The sequence below is a fragment of the Salvia miltiorrhiza genome, chromosome 1 (assembly GCF_028751815.1).
Source record: "Salvia miltiorrhiza cultivar Shanhuang (shh) chromosome 1, IMPLAD_Smil_shh, whole genome shotgun sequence".
In the NCBI taxonomy this organism is placed as follows: Eukaryota; Viridiplantae; Streptophyta; class Magnoliopsida; order Lamiales; family Lamiaceae; genus Salvia; species Salvia miltiorrhiza.
Window position 1 is genome coordinate 7777274 of NC_080387.1, and position 22214 is coordinate 7799487.

General features: G+C 37.9%; 2 protein-coding genes across 3 annotated transcripts; one reads left to right on the forward strand and one right to left on the reverse strand.

Annotated features, from left to right (window-relative positions):
• Positions 1 to 2605: 2605 nt before the first annotated feature.
• On the reverse strand, positions 2606 to 6709 carry LOC131006468 (transcription factor GAMYB-like). Of its 2 annotated transcripts, none has more exons than XM_057933626.1 (4): positions 6611 to 6709; positions 5320 to 5722; positions 3277 to 4237; positions 2606 to 3017 (listed from the first exon to the last, which is right to left on the reverse strand). In XM_057933626.1, exons 2-4 carry the CDS (start codon positions 5677 to 5679, stop codon positions 2758 to 2760), a joined length of 1581 nt encoding a protein of 526 aa, XP_057789609.1. In that variant the 5' UTR covers positions 5680 to 5722; positions 6611 to 6709; the 3' UTR covers positions 2606 to 2757. The 2 variants fall into 2 exon arrangements, with proteins under 2 accessions (XP_057789609.1, XP_057789608.1); XM_057933625.1 differs by having other exon boundaries at positions 6392 to 6654.
• Positions 6485 to 10263, forward strand: LOC131012320 (elongation factor 1-delta 2-like). Its single transcript, XM_057940283.1, has 2 exons — positions 6485 to 6511; positions 9958 to 10263. The coding sequence occupies exons 1-2, from the start codon at positions 6485 to 6487 to the stop codon at positions 10261 to 10263; spliced, it is 333 nt and encodes a 110-aa protein (XP_057796266.1).
• The last annotated feature ends 11951 nt before the right edge of the window (positions 10264 to 22214 follow it).

The window sequence follows — 22214 nt, forward strand, 5'->3', positions numbered from 1 at the left end:
TTCCAAATTACTTCCTAGGGGAGACGGGTCATTTCAAGTTTTGGAGCGCATCAATGATAATGCCTACAAGTTGGAGTTACCAGGTGAGTATAATGTGAGTGCTACTTTTAATGTGACTGATTTGAGTCCTTATGATGTAGGCGATGCTTTGGATTTGAGGACAAATCCTCTTTAAGAGGAGGGGAATGATGCAGCCCACAGCAGAGATCATGTGCATGTTTCCGTTGGTCCGGTAACAAGAGCTAGAACCAAGAAGTTCAAGGAAAACTTAATGATCTTAGTTGAAGAGATCTGGAAACAAGAGTTGAGGAAGCCGATCGGAGAGAGTGGAGTTGGAGAGCAAAGTCCACGCGTGATGAACCTTATTACGTGCAGAGCAGAGCAGACTTCCAAAGCAGAGCTGACTGAAGTTTTGAGCAAAGCTAAGTTCCAGAGCTGACGGAAGTCCAGGCAGAGCTGGTGTTCCAGAGCTAGCGTTCCAGAGATGGCGTTCCAGAGCTGGCGTTCCAGAGCTGAAGTTTTCAGCGCTGGTGTTTTCCAGAGCTGGAGTTTTTTTCAGCGCTGGAGTTTTCCAGAGCTGGAGTTTTTCAGCGCTCGAGTTTTTCCAGAGCTGGAGTTTTTCAAAGCTGACGTTTTTAGGGCTGGCATTTTTCAGAGCTGGCGTTCTCGCCAAAGTTGTAAAATACGCTGAACAAGTTTTCTTTTGTTTCCTTGTTTTTTAAAGTTTCCTTGTTTTTCACGTTGTTTCCTTCTTTTGATTAGGTTTAGTTTTGCCTATATATATAGGGCTGCTACTTGTTGGACGAATTGGCTAATTTTTTATATATGATATTTGTGAGTTTATTCTCTCTTGAGATCATCGAATTCTTCTTGATTGTGCCAAGAACGAATTCATTTATCGACATAACGGCGAGTTCAACCATCCCTCATCGCGTGTCATTCAGCGTCCCCGAGTTGCTGCGTCAATCATACGTTGGGGTTTAGGGATCCGTTCTCCTAGATCATTTCGTAGATTAGATTCAGAGGTTTTAGGATATTCCATCTTTTATCTTTACTTTAATTTGTTTATCAAGTCTTCCGCATAGCGTATTTGTTGATCGGACCGACAAGATTCAGTCCTTACCGGCGAGGGTCATATCACCTAATGAGGAGCAAAATACTCATGAGCGTTGTACATCATTTTATTTATACTTATTCATTATGGTTATTTATAATGCATGAATATTAGCTTGGACCGAAGATCCCCAATCTTTTGATAAGGAATTTACCTGCGCTGCTTAAAGTGACTTCCCTGCGCAGTTTAAGAGGATTATTCAGCACAGATGAAGGGAGAATCCTACTTGAATTATCTGAACCAGCTGAAGGAGTCAAAGTACCCGTGCAACTCCTATTATATTTACCTGCGCAAACAACAAGAAGCCTAAGATGAACATCCCAACCTCGGCTCTCAGCGCTGATGACTCAAGCCAAAGACCAGAATTAGTGCAATAGGTGCTTAGGCCCAATTATTAGAGTTTATGGGCTCAAAGGCATTAGTGTTGCTTTATGCCTATAAATAGAAGTTATTGTAACTAGTTAGAGGAGGATTATTCATTCACCAAGTGGTAATATGTAAACTCTTGAGATATAGTGAAAAACTCCGGAGACCCATCGTGGATGTAGATCTTCATGATCGAACCACGTAAATTCTTGTGTCGTTTATTGCTTTAGAGGTGGTGTAGATTTTAGTTTCATCAATCCCCTTGTTGTGGAATGGAGCTCTTAATTAGGGACCACTCCGTTAGAGCCCTCAAAGGGGCTCTACCATTGGAGATGCTCTAAATCGCAATTCCTAACCATAAATTTGATCATTCAGATCGAAATCATCAAATCGACACTAAATTCTTGTAAATTATCAAATTTCTTGTCCACAATAGATGGGAGGCGACAAAAATGTCCAAGGTGGAACACTTTTTTGTGGAAGCATCTCTCTTTCATTATCAAAAATAGTTTGAGCTAGTCCTGAAACTAAATAACTCAAGAGAGAGATCGTAGAGAGAGAAGATAGATCGCAGAGAGACCAGTAGAGAGAGAAAAAGAGAGTTGTATTGAAAAGTTAATGATTGGGGCAAAATTATCTTATACAAAATTTAGTTAATTTTCAAGTTTTTTTATACAAGTGGAAAGTTTTTATTTTTATTATATAAAATTGGATAATTTTATATATCGACTCTACAACTCTTCCTATGTTCAACACTAGACTCACAAGGCAGTTGGTGAAATACAATCCAACTTCCTATGTTCAGCACTAAACTCACAAGGCACTTGGTGAAATACAATCCAAGAAATTGAAAATCATGCAGTGCAATTATATACTCCTTCCATCTTCCATATTCATGCATACTTTCTCTCGGCGCAGTTTTTAACAATAAATTATTTAGAGTATCAATTATAAAAAAAAAAAAATCACATTAAAAATATTGTTAAATAAATTGTGGGTAAATAAGTGTAAATTATAAAAGTAAAATTATCTACATTATATGTTAGGTAATGTCTAAAAATAAGTTACGTATAGATTTGAGAGACCAAAAAGGAAAAAATATGAATAAATATGGGGTCAGAGGGAGGAAGCATAAGAATTTTGTTATCGCTATGGCAAAATGTATAGGATAGTTTGAGCAATGGAATTTTACATACAAGAAAGTTATTGTGATAATAGTGTTGGTTCATACAAATGGCAACAGACAATGGTTTATAAATTGAGAAGGTTTTGGTAGTTCATGGGATGTCGGAGATTTGGCAGACCGGCGGCATGTTGTTCCAGGAGCAAGAGGTAAATCCCCAGGTTGAAGCAGAAGCAGAAGTGTCGCCCAGAAGAGCTGCGATAGAATCAGTCGTCGAGCCCTTTTGCTTTGAAGCTGGACCACTCTGCTCGACCCAGCATGATCCTAGTATAGCATCCGGTCTCGAATAGTCCACTTTACTTTCACCATCCACGATCCAACTTGGATCGAACACTTCCGATTTCACATGATGCACTGCACCAAAAGTACTTAAACAATGTCATGATACCTTCCCATTTCAAAGAGATAATCAAGTACCCATAGGAATCATATTCAACAACCTTCAAGAGTCAATTTAAGTAATCAAAACTTTAAAAGCATAAGAGCATAAATTTGTTTATTCTACGGTTAATATCTCCTAATTTGACTAACAAATTTAAGCTGCTAACGCATCCGAGTTTTCCATGAATCATCAATAGTTAGTTACTTCAATAGAGAAACAATGGCTACTTACTAGTCACGTCGTCTTCCAATGATCTTCCAGTGGTAGGAGTGTACCTGTTGAAAAGGGACCCCATTGAGTTACCTGATGGAGAGTTGGGATCAATATAGCCTTTGAACTCTGTGGAGCATGTTCTAAAGGCAGAGCCATCTGTTACTTCTCCATGGCTGACGTTAGATGAAGTGGCCCAAGCAGAAGACTGATTCTCCAACTTTCCCAGAGCCTTAGCTTCATAAATTAAATCTTCTAAAAGGCCACTGCTCCCTGGAGAAGGACAATGTGATGGGAGTGGGCCTGATAGAGGAGACTGGACCAAAGAATCGAATGATTCAGGTGGAGGGTCCCAGACACCTAGACCAGTCTCTTGATATTGGAGTGAAGGGAGCTCCGACTTCTGAGCATCTGCAAAGTGCTCCGAAGCAGAGAAAGTGACATCTGACATAAAAGGTGTGTCCTGATTGACACCAGAAGACAACAGTTTCTTGGTGTGGTCAGGGTCATAAGGAAAACATAGACCAAAGGACTGAAATGATTTGTTAACACAACTATCAGTTCGAGTCCTGTTAAATGTGGGTGCCTCATTAACACCACCACTTCCATAGTCTGACATGGGCTCATCTGGTTCTCGAGCCCGATCAGGCACTCCTATAGTTTGAGGCACAAAACCATAAGAGTGAGGAGAAGCAAAACTGTTGCCCATCGATACGCTGCCAGGAATACCTGGAACTTCTGGTGCAAATGTTAAAATGTTATAGCTATCAAACATGATATCAGGTGCCCGGTAACCATTATTTTGCAAGATATCATTACATGCTTTATCTCCACCATATATCCTGGGAGAACTCAGTTGTTGATTCTCCGGAAGAGATTGTAGGCATAAATCAGAAGGATAAAGGGGTAAACCAGCACGTTGACGCCTTTTTATCCGAGTATTCCAATAGTTTTTTATCTCATTGTCTGTCCTCCCTGGCAACTGAAATTAGAAAAGAAAAAAAGAAAAAAAAAGAAAAAAGTAAAGATCCTATGTAAGAATAAAAAATAGTAGAATTGAAAATCATTGGAACCTCAAATTACATTGTATCTAAAAGTCCGAAGGCCCATTATATAAAAATAAAAACCAGATGGCAATTCCTGAAGAAGATTTTCTTGAGCTACCAAATACTGAGTTTCTTTCTCTTCGCGTTTTTTCTTACTTCTTTCAACCATAAAACTATCTGCAAGCAGCACTTCTATGGCCGCGATGCATCGCTTGTTAATTACTTAAATCCATTATCAGAATGCCCTAGCGTTACCATCTTGATATCTTCTTCAATTGAGGGCAATTATTTATTCCATGATACTTGGAAAAGTTCATCAGGCAATAACAATGAAAGTATGCAAATAAATATATGGTGGCTTCACCTTTATTATGTTTAGATTGTTCTTATCTTTCCACAGGAGAGATGTCAACTGGAAAAGTGTGTATGAGATGGTGACATGAGAAGTACTCATACACTTCTTTTAGAAGACGGGCAATAAACACCAAAAATACATTCGAATGGGAACTACCCTACCAGAGTCGCATAGAATAGATCCTGATGTTTTAGTTCTTACGCTTTAAAAGGCTTACATAAAATTTGATCCCACGATATTTGTATGCGTTTACATGATAGGAGTTTCAAAAAAGAGTACATATTATCTGTTCAATGCAACCATCAAATTAAGAACAACCAACTACTATTGTCCAATCTTCATAAACAAACACCGCGTGAATTTTTCCAATAGGTTTTGCTATCCAATCAAACATGCTAAGTTCCACATAATGGGAAAAATATCCATAACCTAGTTAAAGTGAATCCTGACGCTTACATTTACATGCTAGGAGTTTCAAAACAGAGTATATATCATCTGCTTTATGCAACCATCAAATAAGAACAACCAACTACAGTTTGTCCAATTTTCATAAGAACACCATGAAAGTCTTTTCAATAGGTTTTGCTATCCAATCAAATACGTTAAGTTCTATTTAATGGCAGAAATATCCATAAACTAGTTAAAGTGAATCTCGAAGCTTACATGTGCTGCCATTCGTGCCCATTTGTTTCCCATCTTGGCATGAAGTTCGATTATGAGCCGTTCTTCTTCTGATGTAAATGCTCCTTTTTTCAGGTTTGGCCTCAAGTGATTAGCCCACCGCAACCGGCAGCTTTTCCCACACCGTGCAAGCCCGGTATGTTTCTGAACTGCATTCCAATTGCCTTCTCCATGCTTCTTCACGTACTCAACTAAAATCGCATCCTCGGCCGATGTCCAAGGACCTTTCTTAAGAACAACGCCGCCATTAGAACTTCCGCCAAAATTATCGCCATCGTTACTCAGAGGTGAATCAGCAGAGAGTACGCCATCTTCACTCTCTGCAGTACTGCTGCGGCCCATTTGCTCAATCACATCTAACAAACCTTATAATCCACAAAAACAGCTGCAAAATCGAAGAAAAAAGACCAAATCCAATTATTGATACATTATGCAGAAATGGTTCAGTTATACTCCCATGGCTACTGAAGCATGTGTAAGTCACATTTGTACACATGGAAAGGAAAAGTGATAACACAACATAAATAGCTGTATGACAGATTCTTATCGCCGCCCAAAAACTCAAAACGCCTAACACAAAAACCAAATGAATCAACTACGTTAGCAAATCTGGAACTTAACTGCTATAATCCACAGAACTATATTACCTAAAATAAGACACCTAACCAAAAAAAAAATGCGAGATCAACACTCAATTAATGAACATACAAAACTGCTAATCACAAATAATCACAAAATTCCAAAAAGAAAAGAAAAGAAACTCATAACTTATAGCTGTATTTCATCAACAATTACTACCAACGCAACAGTATTTACCAAATATGGAAACAACAACGATGATTCGCAGTTCATTTATTGAAGCTAATAAATGCATGCAAAATTTGCATACAAAAAATATACTCCGCATTCCGCAATAAATGTAGGGTTGACCAAATAATTCCAAACATCTGCAATTTCACATTTCCCACTAATTTTCAGCTTCAGATTCCTAATTCTAGTGAATGATAAAATTAAATTGCGCAGATCAAGGTATAAAATTGAGCAAAAACATTACTTGATTGCGGGAGGATTGAATGAAATTGAAGAAGTAGAGCTGAGAAAGGAAAGAAAAGGGGGAAAATTGGGATTGAGAGAAGTGCAAAGGGAAATGGAAATGGAGGAAAAAGTGGAAATGGTATGCGGAAGCTCGAGCTATATATAGAAGTGTATGTATAGGTGTATGTATATATGCGTACACATAGTATGTGTGCTAGTGTGAGAAAAAAATACTTGCCGAATTATCCGAAAATGGTAGCAGAGTACAGCTCGCAATCTTCTTTTCCGGGAGTCGTACTTTCCCCTCCAAATACCCAATTTAGGAATGGTCAATTTCACTTTACCTATTACTTTTCACCCAAATTAAAATGATATACTAGCATTTTTTTTTCCCATTTTATACCTACATAATTTTAATTTTGCGTATGAGCTATTTTTTTAAAATTTTAAATAAATAAATTTTTCAATTTTGTTTGTTTTTTTATATATAATCATCAATTTTCCCACAAACTAATATCGAGTTAGATCCTTGAAAATGTATACCACATTCGTCCCATTTAATATGACTCTCTTGCCATTTTGGATTGTCCCATTATAAATGACTCTTTAAAAAAAAGAATTTTTTTTATTTCACAAAAAATGGTGGACTTCATTACTTTCTACTCCTTCTGTCCCACAAATCTTGACACGTTTGATTTCGGCACGGGAATTAAAGAGTTGTAGATTAGTATTTTAAGTGTGTAGGTAATAAAGTATAAGAGCATCCGCATTGGGACCTCCTTGATAGCCTCCTTGATAGCCTACTTGATAGTGTTTGTGTTATTGAGTAGGTAGTGCTGCATTGGGGTTCCTTGATAGCCTCCTTGATAATATTAGTTTTGATTTTATGTTTTTCATTTAAATTTTATTGCATAATTTAAATTGCATATTTAAATACTGGATTAAACATAAAATTTAAAAAACCTATTTAAAACATAAAAAAAGGGGTATTGGCCAATAAATACATCAACTTTCCCAATTTTCTAGAATATAACATCACCTTTAGTTTTTGCTCCATAACCACCTTTATGATTCTTCTAGTTTCTCCCATGACTATTTTCTGAAAATTCTAAAACTACCCCAAAATAATCAAAATTGCAGAATAACCCCAACATATTACAATATCAAGACAAAATACCCATATTATGATTTTTAAAACAGTTTAACAAATAATCAGGCCCAACATGCTTCCGTAACACTTCGAAATAAATCTCAAATTTAAACCAACATTATACCTTTGTCAACTGGTCTTCTTCAGGAGTCAGTTTTGTTGCGTTTTACGGCTCGTCTGCCCACCTGGCACGCACCAACCACGCACTCGCAAGAGATGGTTGCAACCCTTCTCCTTCACTAAGTGTTGACTAAATATTTTGTTGGAAAAATAAAAGATAAATTTTTACTCAATCGGAATAGTTGGACAAAACTAAGCGTTTATAGAGGAATTATATAATAATTAATTTATTTCATAAATCTTCCTCAAAGGAGGAGACTAACTTGTTTAGCTACTCATAGTAGCCAATACTTGTGTACATAAAAAAAAAAAAGGAAACTAAAACTAAAATAAAAACTTTTAAAACAATAATTTAAAAATACAAAGATAATTTTTCTAGAGAGAGAAAATGCTTTGTGAAAATATGTTGTGATTTTCGGATGATCTTCTTCTCTCCAGCACTTGAGTTTATATAGATCTCACAGAGATGGACAAATAATACAACGAACTACAAGGAAACTGGTTTTCCCTGCTTGTTGTATCAAATCTTGTGGAAACTTGTCTCCATCCTTCGGGACATTTGAGCTTAATTCTCATGTCCTGAGCTGGTGTTTCCTGGATCGTCTTTCTCTCATATGATTGAGAGAAACTCCTTGTTATAGGCCCTGAAGTTAGCCTATTTCCTTGGAATGATAGCCTTGGTGCTCCTAGTCTGAGACTCTGAGTATGGCTAAGCACTGGCTTGTCTCCAATATCGATGTCGATTTCTCTGATCCGAGGAATCTCCACTCGGTCTTGACTGACTGCCTTGGCAACCGCCTTGAATATTTCTGGAATTTCGATATATTCTTTTCCCAGAAATAGTTCCGTGTGATGAGAATTTGATAAGGCATACGAGACTTGATAAGTCAATGAGTATGGCCTATTTCCATCCGTCATATACTCCTTCTTCTTGTAGTCCTGATAAAGAGTCAGGGCTCGGCTGAAGGATGAATCTTGCAGATTATAAGCGATTTGTGGATAGAACTCGGTTATAATCTTCTTGGCATAGAGATTGCCTGAAAAAGCTCCAAGAATTGAATTTCTGGCATCTCTAACTCTTTTGTCGCAAAGCGCAACATCAATCGGTTGGTCTGTCCCCGGAAAAAGGGAGGATTTGATTACCAACAGGCTTCCAAGAACTTTTCCTGGACTTTCTTTCATAGGGTTGGTACCTATGTTTCTTTCTGCTCCTTCGTTGATATAGCAGCTCAGCACCAATCTCTGTTGGAAGATCAATGTTGTCGCACATCAATGGAGATTTCTTGTTGAGTCTTCTCAATCTCTTGAGATTCCTCTGGTCCGCCGCCTTCTGACACCATTCGGACAGCTTCTTGTGAACATAAGACATCCTCCTCGAAGCACTGTCAAGTGGATATCCTCCTGGTGAAACATACTCATTGATGAGCATTTCCCTCCATGGACTTGGAAACTTTGGAAAGAAGAGGTCCATGGCCTTCTGATCTTCCACCTCCCCCATATGGACATATAGGGTGTATAGACGCAGAAATTCATCGAGAGCTTTTGGCTCTAGCACCATCAACCTCAGATTGTAAAGTGCCTGTTGATATTTCTTGCGCTTCTCCTCTGCGGATCCTTCTCCATCTCTGTGAGACAGACCCATAGACCCCATGCTCGTCTAGTGGAGATTTGTTCCTCCGTGAATGTTGAGACGATTGCGGCCTGGAAGTCGGGAACTTTGATCCTGTTTAGGGCTCCCGTATCAGGTCTCCGAAGCTTAATGAAATGGAAAGCTTCTCGGATTCCTTTTCCTACCGGCTCTGGCGCTGCACTGAAACAGTACAATTCCAGAACATCTCCCCTTTTGAGGGACTCGTTGTTCTCCCATGTGTCGAACACCATTTTCTGGATCCATTTTGGTAGACCCTTTATTTCGGTGAAGGCTGGGGCAGTGGTATAAACTGAGGCCAGAGCCCCAAACTCATACCATTCCTTGACATCGTTTGGATTAGCTCCTGGAGTCGTCCAAACCCTTGGATATTTTCCGGCAACATCAACCCGGTAATTTCCCGGATTAATGCCCTTCCTTGTGAGAAGTTTCTCCCATCTGTCCTGGTACATCTGCCAAGAAGGAGAAATTTCAATAAAGTCAGTATCAACCTTAACTTGGCCTGTCATGGGCCTAAGATTGATCTCTCCCTCTTTTACCCCAGAGGTGGAGGGTTGACATGTTGATTCAGGGTGTGACCCCTTAACAACATCTTTTCCTCGAGAGTCTGGCTGTGAAACCATTGTCTCAGGACTTGTGCTAGGGGTACTTGAATCCCCTGCTACAGGTAATCCGCCCTGCTAAGAAGAAAGAAAGTGGGAAGTCATCTGTTCTCATGGATATTAAGCCCTGGGATGACGAGACAGACATGAAGAAGCTTGAAGAATGTATTCGAAGCATTGAGATGCCAGGACTCTTCTGGGGAGCATCCAAATTGGTCCCAGTTGGTTATGGGATTAAGAAGCTCCAGATCATGTTTACCATTGTTGATGATCTAGTCTCTGTTGACACTATGATAGAGGAGCAGCTCACCGTGGAGCCTTGCAACGAATACATCCAAAGTTGCGACATTGTTGCCTTCAACAAGATTTGAGGCCAACCTGCTTCCAAGCCTTGTCCGGCGATAATTTTGTTATTCACTAGCACTTTTTTGCTTGTTTTGGTTTATACTACCTTCATTGTTACTTAGAGGGATGTGTTCTCTGAAGGGAAGAGGAATTGATGCTTTAAAACACTCCATTTGCGGATTTGATTTGGTGGTGTTTGATGAAATTTGTTGTTGTTCCTTTTGATTCAAAAAAAAAAAAAAAAACCTGATTCTCAAATCAAAAGAGAATCCCGGCGAGAAAAACTTTCAGGCGTACTCAGGCCAAAGCAAATGAAAGTTTCAAGGATTGCAACTGCTGGTCGTGCGGTGCAAAAGGGCATATATCTACCAATTGCCCAGACAACGAGAATAAGATGATAAGGAGATTCGAATCCACACCGGATATCGAAGACGCCATCTATCATCAAGAATTGATACCCGTGTATCAGTTCGAAGATATATCCTCTGATGAGAGTATATATGAGCAGGAAGAAGTCTTTAGTTCTGAAGATTCGGAAATGACCGATGGATCAACCGGAGACGAGTCAGACTAAAGAAGAACACGAGGTTCATCACACCCAGAAAGAGGATCAGAATGGATTTACTAGCCATTTTCTGATTCCACAGGAAGAAGTGGTGAAGAAGCTCGTGAAAAAACTCAAGAAGGAAACCGAAGAGGTACAAACATACCAAGGGTTTTCTAATGGAAGACTGAATCGAGTTTTTCATAGCTTGATTCCAACCAAAGGAAGCATCATGTTTATTTTGGCGTCACAAGCCAAGAAATGGCGCTTCCCATTGAGATCACAAGTAATCAGGTGGAAATCCAGTTGGTTCCAGCTGAAGATATTAAGCAGGATCTCAAGAAAATGAAGCCAGAGGAAAGTTTCCAGCCGATATACCATTTAAGCCCAATCTTATACATGTTTTAGGTATAAATTGTCTTTTAGTCCAAAACCAAAAATTTTAGGGGTCAAAGTACAAAGAATTTTATAATGGGGTTATTTTTTAATATTCCAAACTTTGGCCATGGGAGATTCCAGAAAAAATTGAAAGGTGATGTATTATGGGGCAAAATCTAAAGGTGTTGTTATAAACTAGAATTTGGTCATAGTTCATGTATTTAGGGGCAATAACCCCTAAAAAAAAATACATAAAAATTTAAAAAACCTATTTAAAACATAAAAAAAATACATAAAAATTTAAAAAACCTAAAACATCATTAAAATCACATAATTAAAAGCCTAGGATAGACCACGATGCCTGAGCACGTCGGCGACCATGGACGCGTGCAATGCACGTTGTGCGTCCGTCATGTTCGTCGTATCTGTGTTCAGGAGCTGCATATCGAGCTCCCTCTCTGCTGAGCACTCACCGGTTCCTCCTCGGGCGGGCTCTCCTCCAAGTTGATTCCTCCCATATCGGGATGATAATCGGAGGAGAGATCAGGGCACCAATTTGGATCGTAGAAAGGGTTGTGTGGATCCATGACGGAGAAAATTGTAGGAGAAGAAGAGGTGTGAAGAGAAGAAGGAAGAAGAAAGAAGGAGAATAGGTGTGGAGAAGAAGGAAGAAGATGGGTTGTTTTAAAGAAGAGAAGAAGGAGAAAAAAAAAATAAAAAAAAAATTCAAACGGTCGGTCAAAGGTGCGGAGACCGAGGAGCTGCAGTCAAAAGAATATATATAAATTCGAATTTTCGAATTTTTCATAATTTTTTTTTAAAATTGGGCGCGTGCATTGCGCGCGCCATCTCCACCGGCCATTCGAGGATACTCGATAACTCGAGGAGTCCTCGAGGAGCTCCTCGCCGCATCGCCCTCCTCGACGCAGATGGTCTCCTCGAGGACCTCCTCGAGTACCCGCGATGCGGGTGCTCTAAAAGTGATAAAGTAGGAGAGATAATGTAATTAAGACTCCTTATTTTTGGACTAATTATTACTCCCTCCGTCCCAATAATCTTGTCCCACTTTCCTTTTTGGTCTGTCCCAATAATCTTGTCCCCTTTCCTTTTTAGGTAAATTTTAAGGGTTCATTAATTTCTAATTAAACATGATTTTAATTAACTCAACTAAACAAATCCCCTTTATTAGAATGAATCACGCCTACTGCTCTCTCTCTCTACCACCTCCCCCTTCCCCCTCTGTAAACCGGCCTCCCCCTTCCCCCTCTGTTCCGCCGGCGCCGGCGCCACCTCCCCCCTTTCCCCTCTGTTCCGCCGGCGCCGCCTCTCCCCTTCCGCCTGGCGTCGCCTCCCCCCTCCCCCCTCTGTAAATCCGTCGATTACCTCTTCGCCACCGCTTCCTCTTTCTCTCTCGTCTGCCTTCCATTCTCGTCTCTCCCTCTGTTCTCACAAAACACAGACACACACACAGTCGCCGGGCACATAGCCGCCATCGGCTTCCCTTCGGCGAAGCAGCAGCGACGGCTGCCGTCTCCACCTCTCTCTCCTCCTCCGAGCCCTAAATCCCCAAATCCAAAAACCACCCCTTCGATTTCGCCCCTCCTACTTCATTTTCTTTGGTCGAACGGCCGGAGCCGCCACCGCCGCCGCCTGTAGAAATTAGGGCTTACAGAAGAAATGAGGGTTAGCAATTTGGGGGTTGGGGTTTACAGAGGGGCGCGCCGCTCTGAATCTGTTGAAAGACACAGAGAACTTGCTCTTCTCTCCTCCACCATAGAAATTAGGGATTTTGTTCTTCTGTTCTTGAATTTGCTGCGTTGCTTGAATTGGTTTTCTTTTTCTTGTTTATTGAATTTGCAGAGTGTTGATTAGTTCTTCTCCTTGAATTTATTTTTGTTGAATTCATGTTTCATGTTTGGGGAGAGAGTGCCGAGAGAGAGAGCCATGTTTGGGAAGGGGGGGGAGGCGACGCCAGGCGGAAGGGGAGAGGCGGCGCCGGCGGAACAGAGGGGAAAGGGGGGAGGTGGCGCCGGCGCCGGCGGAACAGAGGGGGAAGGGGGAGGCCGGTTTACAGAGGGGGAAGGGGGAGAGAGTGCCGAGAGAGAGAGCCATGTGTTGATTAGCTATACTTTCATTTTCTTAAGCATGTGGGACCTTACAATTTACAACACTAACTCAACACTCCTTAATCTCCGTGCCCAAAAGAAAGGGGACAAGATTACCGGGACGGAGGGAGTACCTTATTTAGAAATGTGTCAAGATTCGTGAGACGGCCCAAAAATGAATACGTGTCAAGATTCGTGGGACAGAGGGTGTATCACTTTTCTTCTTTTAATAAATAATAAGGAGTCATGATTAGTGAGACGGAGAGAGTATATGGTTTAAACGACTGATATCATAAGCGAGATAATTAAATATTTGTGTTATTTCAACTAATTACAATAACATTAATTTACAATTTCAGCTTGCCATGATCGCATTAATTAGAAATAATTAATCATTATGTAAAAAAAAGTTAAATAATTAGAAGTCTATGTAGTTAAAAGCATAACTTTAATTCGTATATAAAACTAAATTAGGTAAAATTTTGTGTATTTAGATGTAATTACATTTTTTATATACCATTCCTGCAAATATTTGACATAATACATGTTCCAGTTGGTCTTCTATAAAAATGAAATATAGTTACATTGTAAATGTTACGTGTAATGAAATTCACTTAATATAATATGCATACACAGATTTTGTGTTTGATTCCTTTACACATTGTCAGGGTGAATTTGGAATGTCTTGGGTTCAGATATTAATTTTATACTATGTAGCATGTCACATCTCGTTAATGGATGTATACTTTTTGAAAAATCAATGTATACTTATTCATTGACTACAGATTAATTAATAGTATAAGAAAAATCTTAATTTTTAAATGGAGTCAACGGTCATGAGACTGGTATGAGCAATAGGGAGGAAATGTCGAAGCTGTGTGAGATGGATTGTTTGAATTATATTTTTCATTTCTTGGTTTCTGTAGTATGAAAAACAAATATTTTAAAAGATTATATGTAGGGATGTCAATCGGGCCAGTCCATTCGATTTCGGGTTATTTTCGATTTGGACAAATCGATTTTTTTTTATTTTTCGGGCTAAATTTTTTTGACCCTAACCCTAACCCACTCGGTTTCGGGCTAGCCCGTTCGGGGGCCGCAAATTTTACAATTTTTTTATATGTTTATTTTTATATATATATAATCATATTCTTGTAATAAAAATTTGTCGTATTTTTTAAATCAAGACATTTTGCTTTATTTTAGATACAAAAATTAGTGTTATTTTAACATAAGTTTACATAATATCTAACTTTAATTTCATTTCTGATAAAAATTGTATATAGCTTTAACATAAATGACTATCTTTTTTTACTTTTATATTATAGATGTTTGTTATTAACTGTTGGAAAAAATCAAAACATATTTTACAAGCATCAAAATGTTATTACCGAATTAAAAAGTAAAGTATTAAAGTTTAAAAATCAATTATTAAGAATGTGTTCGGTTAATCGGGCCAACCCACTCGGTTTTCGGGCTAACCCTATCGGGTTCGAGCTATTTTCGGTTCGGGCCATTCGGGCTAAATGTTTTTCGAGCTATAAATTTTCAGCCCTAACCCACCTTTTTTATCGGTTTATTCGGGTCAACCCGTCGATTTCGAACTTTTTTGACATCTGTAATTATATGATCAATCACGAAGCAATTATATTTTTTATTTCTTTATTTCTTTTAGAAAATAAATATTTTAAAAGATCATGTGAAGAGTGACGAAGATATATTAAGGGGCCTAATCATATATTCCTTCCCATTTTTTATAGAGTGAATTTTTTAAATAGCCACTTTGGAACAATAAATTTAAAAATTGTCCACTAAGATAAACACTTAAAAAATTGTCCATTTTATTTTTTTTAGAAAATAAATATTTTAAAAGATCATGTTAACGGTGACGAAGATATATTAAGGGGCATAAGCAAATACTCCTTCCCATTTTTTATAGAGAGAATTTTTAAAATAGTCATTTTGGAATAGTAAATTTAAAAATTGTTCACTAAGATAAAAACTTAAAAAATTAGCCACATTTACCATTTTACCCTTGCATATAAAAATTTAAAAATTACCTTTTGAAAAATCCGCGCATTTCATACCCAGTCGAATTCACAACCAGAATTTATTATGATTGTGAATTCAAGTAGCTGTGAATTTGAGTTTTAAAGTTTGAATTCACAACTAAAAATAGTGTTAGTCGTGAATTCGCTTGAATTCACGACTAACAATATTGTTAGTCGTGAATTCAAGCGAATTCATTGTTAGTCGTGAATTCAAGTTTTAAAGCTTGAATTCACAACTACGAATATTGTTAGTCGTGAATTCAAACTTTAAAACTGAAATTCACGACTACTTAAATTCACAACTAGCAATAGAGTTAGTTGTGAATTCGAGATTTAAAACTAGAATTCACAACTAACACTAGCAATTCAGTCGCGAATTCATCAAATTGATTGTGAATTATAATTTTAAAACTCGAATTCATAACCAACACTTACGATTCACTTGTGAATTCATCGAGCTGGTTGTGAATTCTGGTTTTAGTTGTGAATTCATAGATCTGGTTGTGAATTCAAGAATATTAGTAAATTCATAGATGTGGTCGTGAATTCAAAAATATTAAGTTGTGAATTCATAGATCTGGTCGTGAATTCAAGAACATTATGTTGTGAATTCATAGATCTGGTCGTGAATTCAAGAACATTAACCAAAATGTTCCAATTTCACAATTAAAATCAAAATCTCCCAGAGCAGCACATCCGTTTCAATTTTTTGATTCGAAGAATTCAAAATGAGATGCAAAAGAGGGCTGATTTAATCACCTCATCTCAAAGCTCTGATAATGCATATCCTTAAGCTCTAATTCAATCGATTAAAATTTTCAATCGATCAAATCTTCGACATAGTCACTCCTAAGTTTCATCGAATTCAAGACTAGATTCGATTGCCAGTTGTATTTTTTGCAGGGACAACATTGATCTCCCCTTCGCTCTTTCCCCTAAAATATTTAGAGGAAACTTATAAAAGAATACCAATTTTAAAAGTGTTATGTTTTTTAGCCCCTCTTTAAAATTAACTCTTTTGTATACCAAAATGAATTAAAAGACTAACATACCCTTTTACGGTCTCCACCACTTTAATTTTCGCGCAACATTACATGTGTACACGATGGTGGATATGATCGTGAACACGATCTCGTGTCCATCGTGCTCACGATCGTGGACATGATGGTGGACACGATCGTGCCCATCGTGCTCACGATCGTGGGAACGTGTCATGTTGCGCGAAAATTAAAGTGGTGGGGACCATAAAAGGTATTTTAGTCTTTTAATTTATTTTAATATACAAAAGAGTTAGTTTTAAAGAGGGGCTAAAAAATATATCACTTTTAAAAATTAGTATTTAAAATCTTGAACCCCAAATATTTACATCTTTCCTCTATCATAGCCAACCATTCATCAAACACCTTATACGCGCAGCTCAAAATTAAGTTTTCCAATTTTATTATGCCATGCTAAAATTGGTATGATTGTTTTGAGGCTTCGCATGATATTTTGCAAAGGCAATCATGATCAAATCATGATTAGCTTTATTAGACAAATTGATACCAAAGCTTTGATCATCAAAATAGAAAAGAAGAGATTCTCCCCAATATGTGATGTGAAGAAACAAGTTGAGCAGAGAGAGATATCGTAGAGAGAGAGACCGAGAAGAGAGAGGGATAGAGAGTTGAAGTGGCTAATTTTTTAATTTTAATGTTGGGAAAGTTTAGTCATTTAACACAAAAATGTTTCTATTAATTTAAGTGCTGCACCTTGGAGTTAGAATCATTTACTTGTGAATTGAACGCAGAGGCTGTTGACGATTGAATCAAAGACTCCAACCCAATTTGTCACTGAACATGTCAGCCAACTTCAACGCTCCGTTTGACCCCTCAAACAACCTCCAATCATATTGTTTCGCAGAAATACAACTTCTTCGTCATTGAAAGAGCTTTCTGTGGCCGCCTGTTTCACCTCAATCGGAGTTCTGTAGAGAAAGTTATGGCTGTTTTTCGGAGACTGCCCAGACTTGGTTTCCTGCGAAAATCTGACTCAAGTTCAGATCTTCTGAACTGTATCCCGCTCAGTTCCCAACGTTGGATGGACAATGAACTATGAGAACTCCCCAGATAATTCGACCCCTACAGTTGGCGCCTCCTTATTGCTCTGCTCTCTAAAACCTTAATTTTTTGTATGACTTATTCTGAGAGCATATATCTATATAATATATAAAAGATGAGTTTTTCCCTCTTTTTTTCTCTCTCTTCTTCCACCAATTTTTCAATTATTTTTTCTCTCTTCCTATCAATTTTTTCACTTCTCATTTTTCTTCTTCTAAATATCATCATATGTGATTAATAAAAAAAATATTCAATATGCATCTTAAATTTAAGTTCGTAAAAAGATCTTTAATATGATATAAAAATCATCAAAATAAATAATTATGAAGCTTTTATTTTAATATGTTAGTTTCTCTCTCCATTACTTTTTACAACTTTCTTTTTCTATGTTTGTATATGAAATATTTATTTATTAAAATATATTTTGCATTTACTCATATTTTGATTGTATTTAATATTTATATTTATTTATTTAAATATATTAATTAATTTTGATATTCGTCGTGCATCGCACGAAAGGAAGTACTAGTCTGCATTTAAAGACAAAACCCAGACCTAGGGCCTTAATAACTGTAGTAGGCGACTCCTACTGGGCTCAGGATACTTTGGGCCAATCCAGGGATCAGATACAATGAATAAAGATGGGCCTCAAATGAATTAATTCTTATGATCATCCCAGATCATAATTAATTCGTAAATATTAATTCATTCCACTAGATAATCAATATTGACCTACTCCTTTATTACCGATGATGAGTCAGGCTTGTATTTAGACTTATTAGACCTCCGTATTTAAAATATCTGACATCCATTAATTAATTAAAGCTCTGACAGCTTATATTAATTAATCTCTTTGTAATCCTTAAGTAGTACCACTCAACCATTATTATTGCGTCTGAACTTAATCAACCTGTAGGTGATTTATGCCTAATTATTCTTAATTTGGGGGTTTGATTGTGCTAAATTTGAGTTAAATATTCTGGAAGTTGGTGCGTTTATGAGTCTGTTTGATGTGTTGCAGGAGATTTTGATAAAATATGAGAAAGAATGATATTTTGGAGATTTTGTTCAGAAAGTGCGTATTTGGGCTCAAAGTGGTGCCATACTCTGGTGCCTTGCCAGCGCTGACAAGACCTTCAGCGCTGTCGTTCCATAGTCAGAGCTGAAATCCATAGCAGAGTAGATTTTAAGAGTCAGAGCTCAACATCGCCAGAGCTGACCAAGGCAGCCAGAGTTGACCAAGGTGCCAGAGCTGACAATCCATATCCAGAGCTCACCGCATCCAGAGCTGATCATAGCCAGAGCTCACCACATCTAGAGCTGATTATAGCTAGAGCTGACCATTCAGCCAGAGTAGATTTCCAACGCCAGAGCTAACCAAACGCTCCAGAGCAAACTACATCTCCAGAGTAGACTACATCTCCAGAGCAGACTAGCTCTACAGAGCAGAGTATATCTCCAAAGCAGACTACAACTCTACAGAGCTGAATATTCCAGAGCTGACAGTCGCCAGCGCTGGCAATCACTCGCAAGGCCGCCAGCAGTGCTCCAGAGCTGGCAATCACTCGCCAGCGCTGCTGTTACTTGCCGAGCACTCTTCCAAACCTGAACTCTCCTGGGCGTACACGACTCTATCTCTTAGGCCCAGTTTGGCTGGGCCGTCTAGATGGTCTTTAGGGTTGATGAAAGGAAGTCTATATAAAGAGCTTAACGGTTCATCATGAAAATCACTCTTTTGCTTTAGGATAATCTTCCGCCTTAGGCACCAAAACACTTTACTGTTTTTCTAGTTTTCTTAGTTCTTTTACTTCATAGTTTTTGTTCAAGTTAGCTTTATATTTACGTTTGATTTAGTTTTCCATTTCGAAGCTGTAATCAAGTGACAGTGATTCAATTCTCGCGACGTTTTCGGTATTGCTTATTTACGTTAATTCTTTTATTATGCATGCATTATGTTTACGCTTTCAATTTGCAATTTCAGTTCTGTTAAATTAGATTAAAAGCTTTTATTTATAGTTATTTAAATTCTTAGCGCAGTAACTTTCAATTCTAGTAGTCTTTACTTTATGCTTTTAATTTTGCCTAGGGTTTAGTAGTTTATTTCTGCTTAAGTATTTATGCTTTGTTCTTTTCTGCCTAGTTATTTATAAGTTTAATTTCAAGTTAAGTTTTAATTACAAGCTTTAGTTTAATTAGAATAATAAAACTTAATTTTTGCTGCTTTCGTTGTGATACAATTAGAAGCCCTGTTGAATCTTCCTTGAGAGATGACTTTGGGTCAACTTATCATGATAGGATGTCCTTGTTCTATTGCAAGTCAATCTAGAGGTGTTTTAGGTTGAGTCAGCAGGGTTTAACGCAATAAACCTTTTGAGATCCTTAAGGGGATGTCATTATCTCATACCGAATACGGGTACTAATACAAATAACCAAATATCATATAGAAGAATACATCTCATTGTGATCCTATCACATATGTCAGATAGAAGAATACATCTTATTGTGATCCTATCAATACGTTACGACGTACCAGTATAGACAAGTAGCCAAGATAAACTACTTCCATCTATACTGCAGCCTAAACCAACAACTCGTCCTAGAGTCATCTCGGCTGTGATCAATTTTATATCTCATAAGGTTATTCCAATCATATGGTCTTCTGTGATCTACAACACACCATATAATCTACTTATATAGAGATAATTGGACATACATATGCAATTATGAACAATTCAGATAGGAGATTAGATAGTGAACTTAGGAATCATTGTTTACAAGCATAAAAGTTCTTGCTTTTAGTATACAAATCCAACAATCTCCCACGTATACTAAAGCAAACTATTAGTATACAATGTGTCCATTTACCAATCACCTAGCACTTCTCCCACTTATACTTAAAGTTTCCTAAGTGGGTGGCATCAATCGCATTCCCATCGTTCAATGACCTTTTGCAATAAGCCTTTTGTGAAAAGATTAGTAGGTTTCTCCAATATGTGAGAATTTATTCTATGAGCACATAACCTCGATTTACGAATAATCGTATAACTTGGTACTTACTCTCCATGTGTTTGACCCCTTGTGGTTCTTGGATTCCTTAGAGTTTGCAACTGCACTTGAGGTATCACGAAGGTGATTCTCTCACGCAAACTAGGAATCACCCTTAGATCCTGGAGGTAGTGGTCAAACCAAAAGGTTTTTACCTTCCAAGGAAAACACATAGCTCGAGGTAATTTTTCTTTGTTCCGGTCAGCCTGTAAATCCAAAACCGTATGATCCAAAAGGAACTAAACTGTCTAACTCGTAAACTATCCTTATTCTCTAGTCAGTGACTTGAGAATATAATTTATCACAGTTCAGTGTCCTTAACTAGGACTATACTGATATCTTACAATCATGCTAACTGCATAGCAAATATCAGATCTCGTACATAGCAATCCATACATGAGGCTATCTACTACGAAAACGTAGAATACTGCCTTCGTTTCTTCAACCTCAATAGGCATCTTAAGACATATGTCTTTAGATAAAGGAACGCCATAGCTAAAAGGTTGCCATCCTTTCTTGGCGGTAAACATACTAAAACGAGTATTCACAGTATCAATGTAGGACACTTGAGATAAGGCCAATATCTTTTTCTAGTGATCCCTTATAACTTTGATCACAAAGATGTATACTATATCTCTTTAGTCTTTCATATGAAACTATTCTGATAACCATTACTTTATGTCTGATAATAACTCCAGATTGTCACCAATTAGAAGGATATTATCTACATAAAATGCAAGGTAAACCACATCACCAATGACACGAGATGCTTCTCTTCCCCCCCTCACGTAACCTTAAGTGAGCTGCTATGGGTAATATGGTCCGAATTCCTGAGCATAGAAACTGGCGAAAGAACATCATCATAATCTATACCCTCACACTGGGTATAACCTTTCGCCATCAGTCTAGCTTTAAAATCTATGATCTTGCTCATTCGGACTTATCATTCTCGTACATACTCACTCGCAACCTATGGCTTTACTGCCTTCTGGTAGCAAGATTTTCTAGTATATACTCATTTTCTTAATGGATTGCATTACTGAATCCATTGAGGAGTGCCAGGAATAATCATTCTCGTCTCCCACTAATTCCAAGTAGATATCCGGGTCGATTTTCTTATATTCACTATCAGGGACTGAATCTAAAGATTCTCCCAATAATATAAATCGATCGGGTTGTCCCACAACCCTCCCACTACAATGGAGTTGTGGTGGCATGTATATGTCAACAGTGTGTGCAGTATCTTGTGGTACAAACTCTTGCACACTTGGCTTGGGTTATGGAATCGCCTGTCTATTGCCTTCAATTTCTTGAAACACAATATCTGACTTGGATGAATTATTATTCATATAGTCCACTTTTAAGAATCGTTTGTCATTGCTAATAACCACCTTCTGATTCTTTAGGACAAATTGCAAAAATGCATAACTCATCATCGAACATATTTTTCCAATGACCTATTTCTTCTCTCCACCAGACCATCTTATATAGGGATTACATTGTGTAGTAAGCTGGATTGAAATCCCGAACACTGACAATGAATCAGACAAGATCATTCCTAACACATTATTGGCCCTTTATTCCCTTTGCCATGAACGGCCATGTATCCATCTTTTCCTCTATACAGGATTCGCAGGTTCCAAATCGTACAACCTGGATTGAATCCAACTTACTATTTAGACACGAGCCTTTGGATCCTGTTAAGATAGATGTGACCTAATCTAGGGTAACAATATGTGTAAGATCCTCATGAGA

Bases quoted from the DNA above. Each gene is read 5' to 3' on its own strand.
- LOC131006468 (XM_057933626.1), bottom strand. From the start codon at position 5,679: ATGGGCCGCAGCAGTACTGCAGAGAGTGAAGATGGCGTACTCTCTGCT. The intron at 4,238-5,319 runs GTAAGCTTCGAG...TTCTAATTTCAG, and splicing joins GGGCACGAATGGCAGCACAT to TTGCCAGGGAGGACAGACAA. The intron at 3,018-3,276 runs GTAAGTAGCCAT...CTTTTGGTGCAG, and splicing joins ATTGGAAGACGACGTGACTA to TGCATCATGTGAAATCGGAA.
- LOC131012320 (XM_057940283.1), top strand. From the start codon at position 6,485: ATGGAAATGGAGGAAAAAGTGGAAATG. The intron at 6,512-9,957 runs GTATGCGGAAGC...CCCCTGCTACAG, and splicing joins TGGAGGAAAAAGTGGAAATG to GTAATCCGCCCTGCTAAGAA.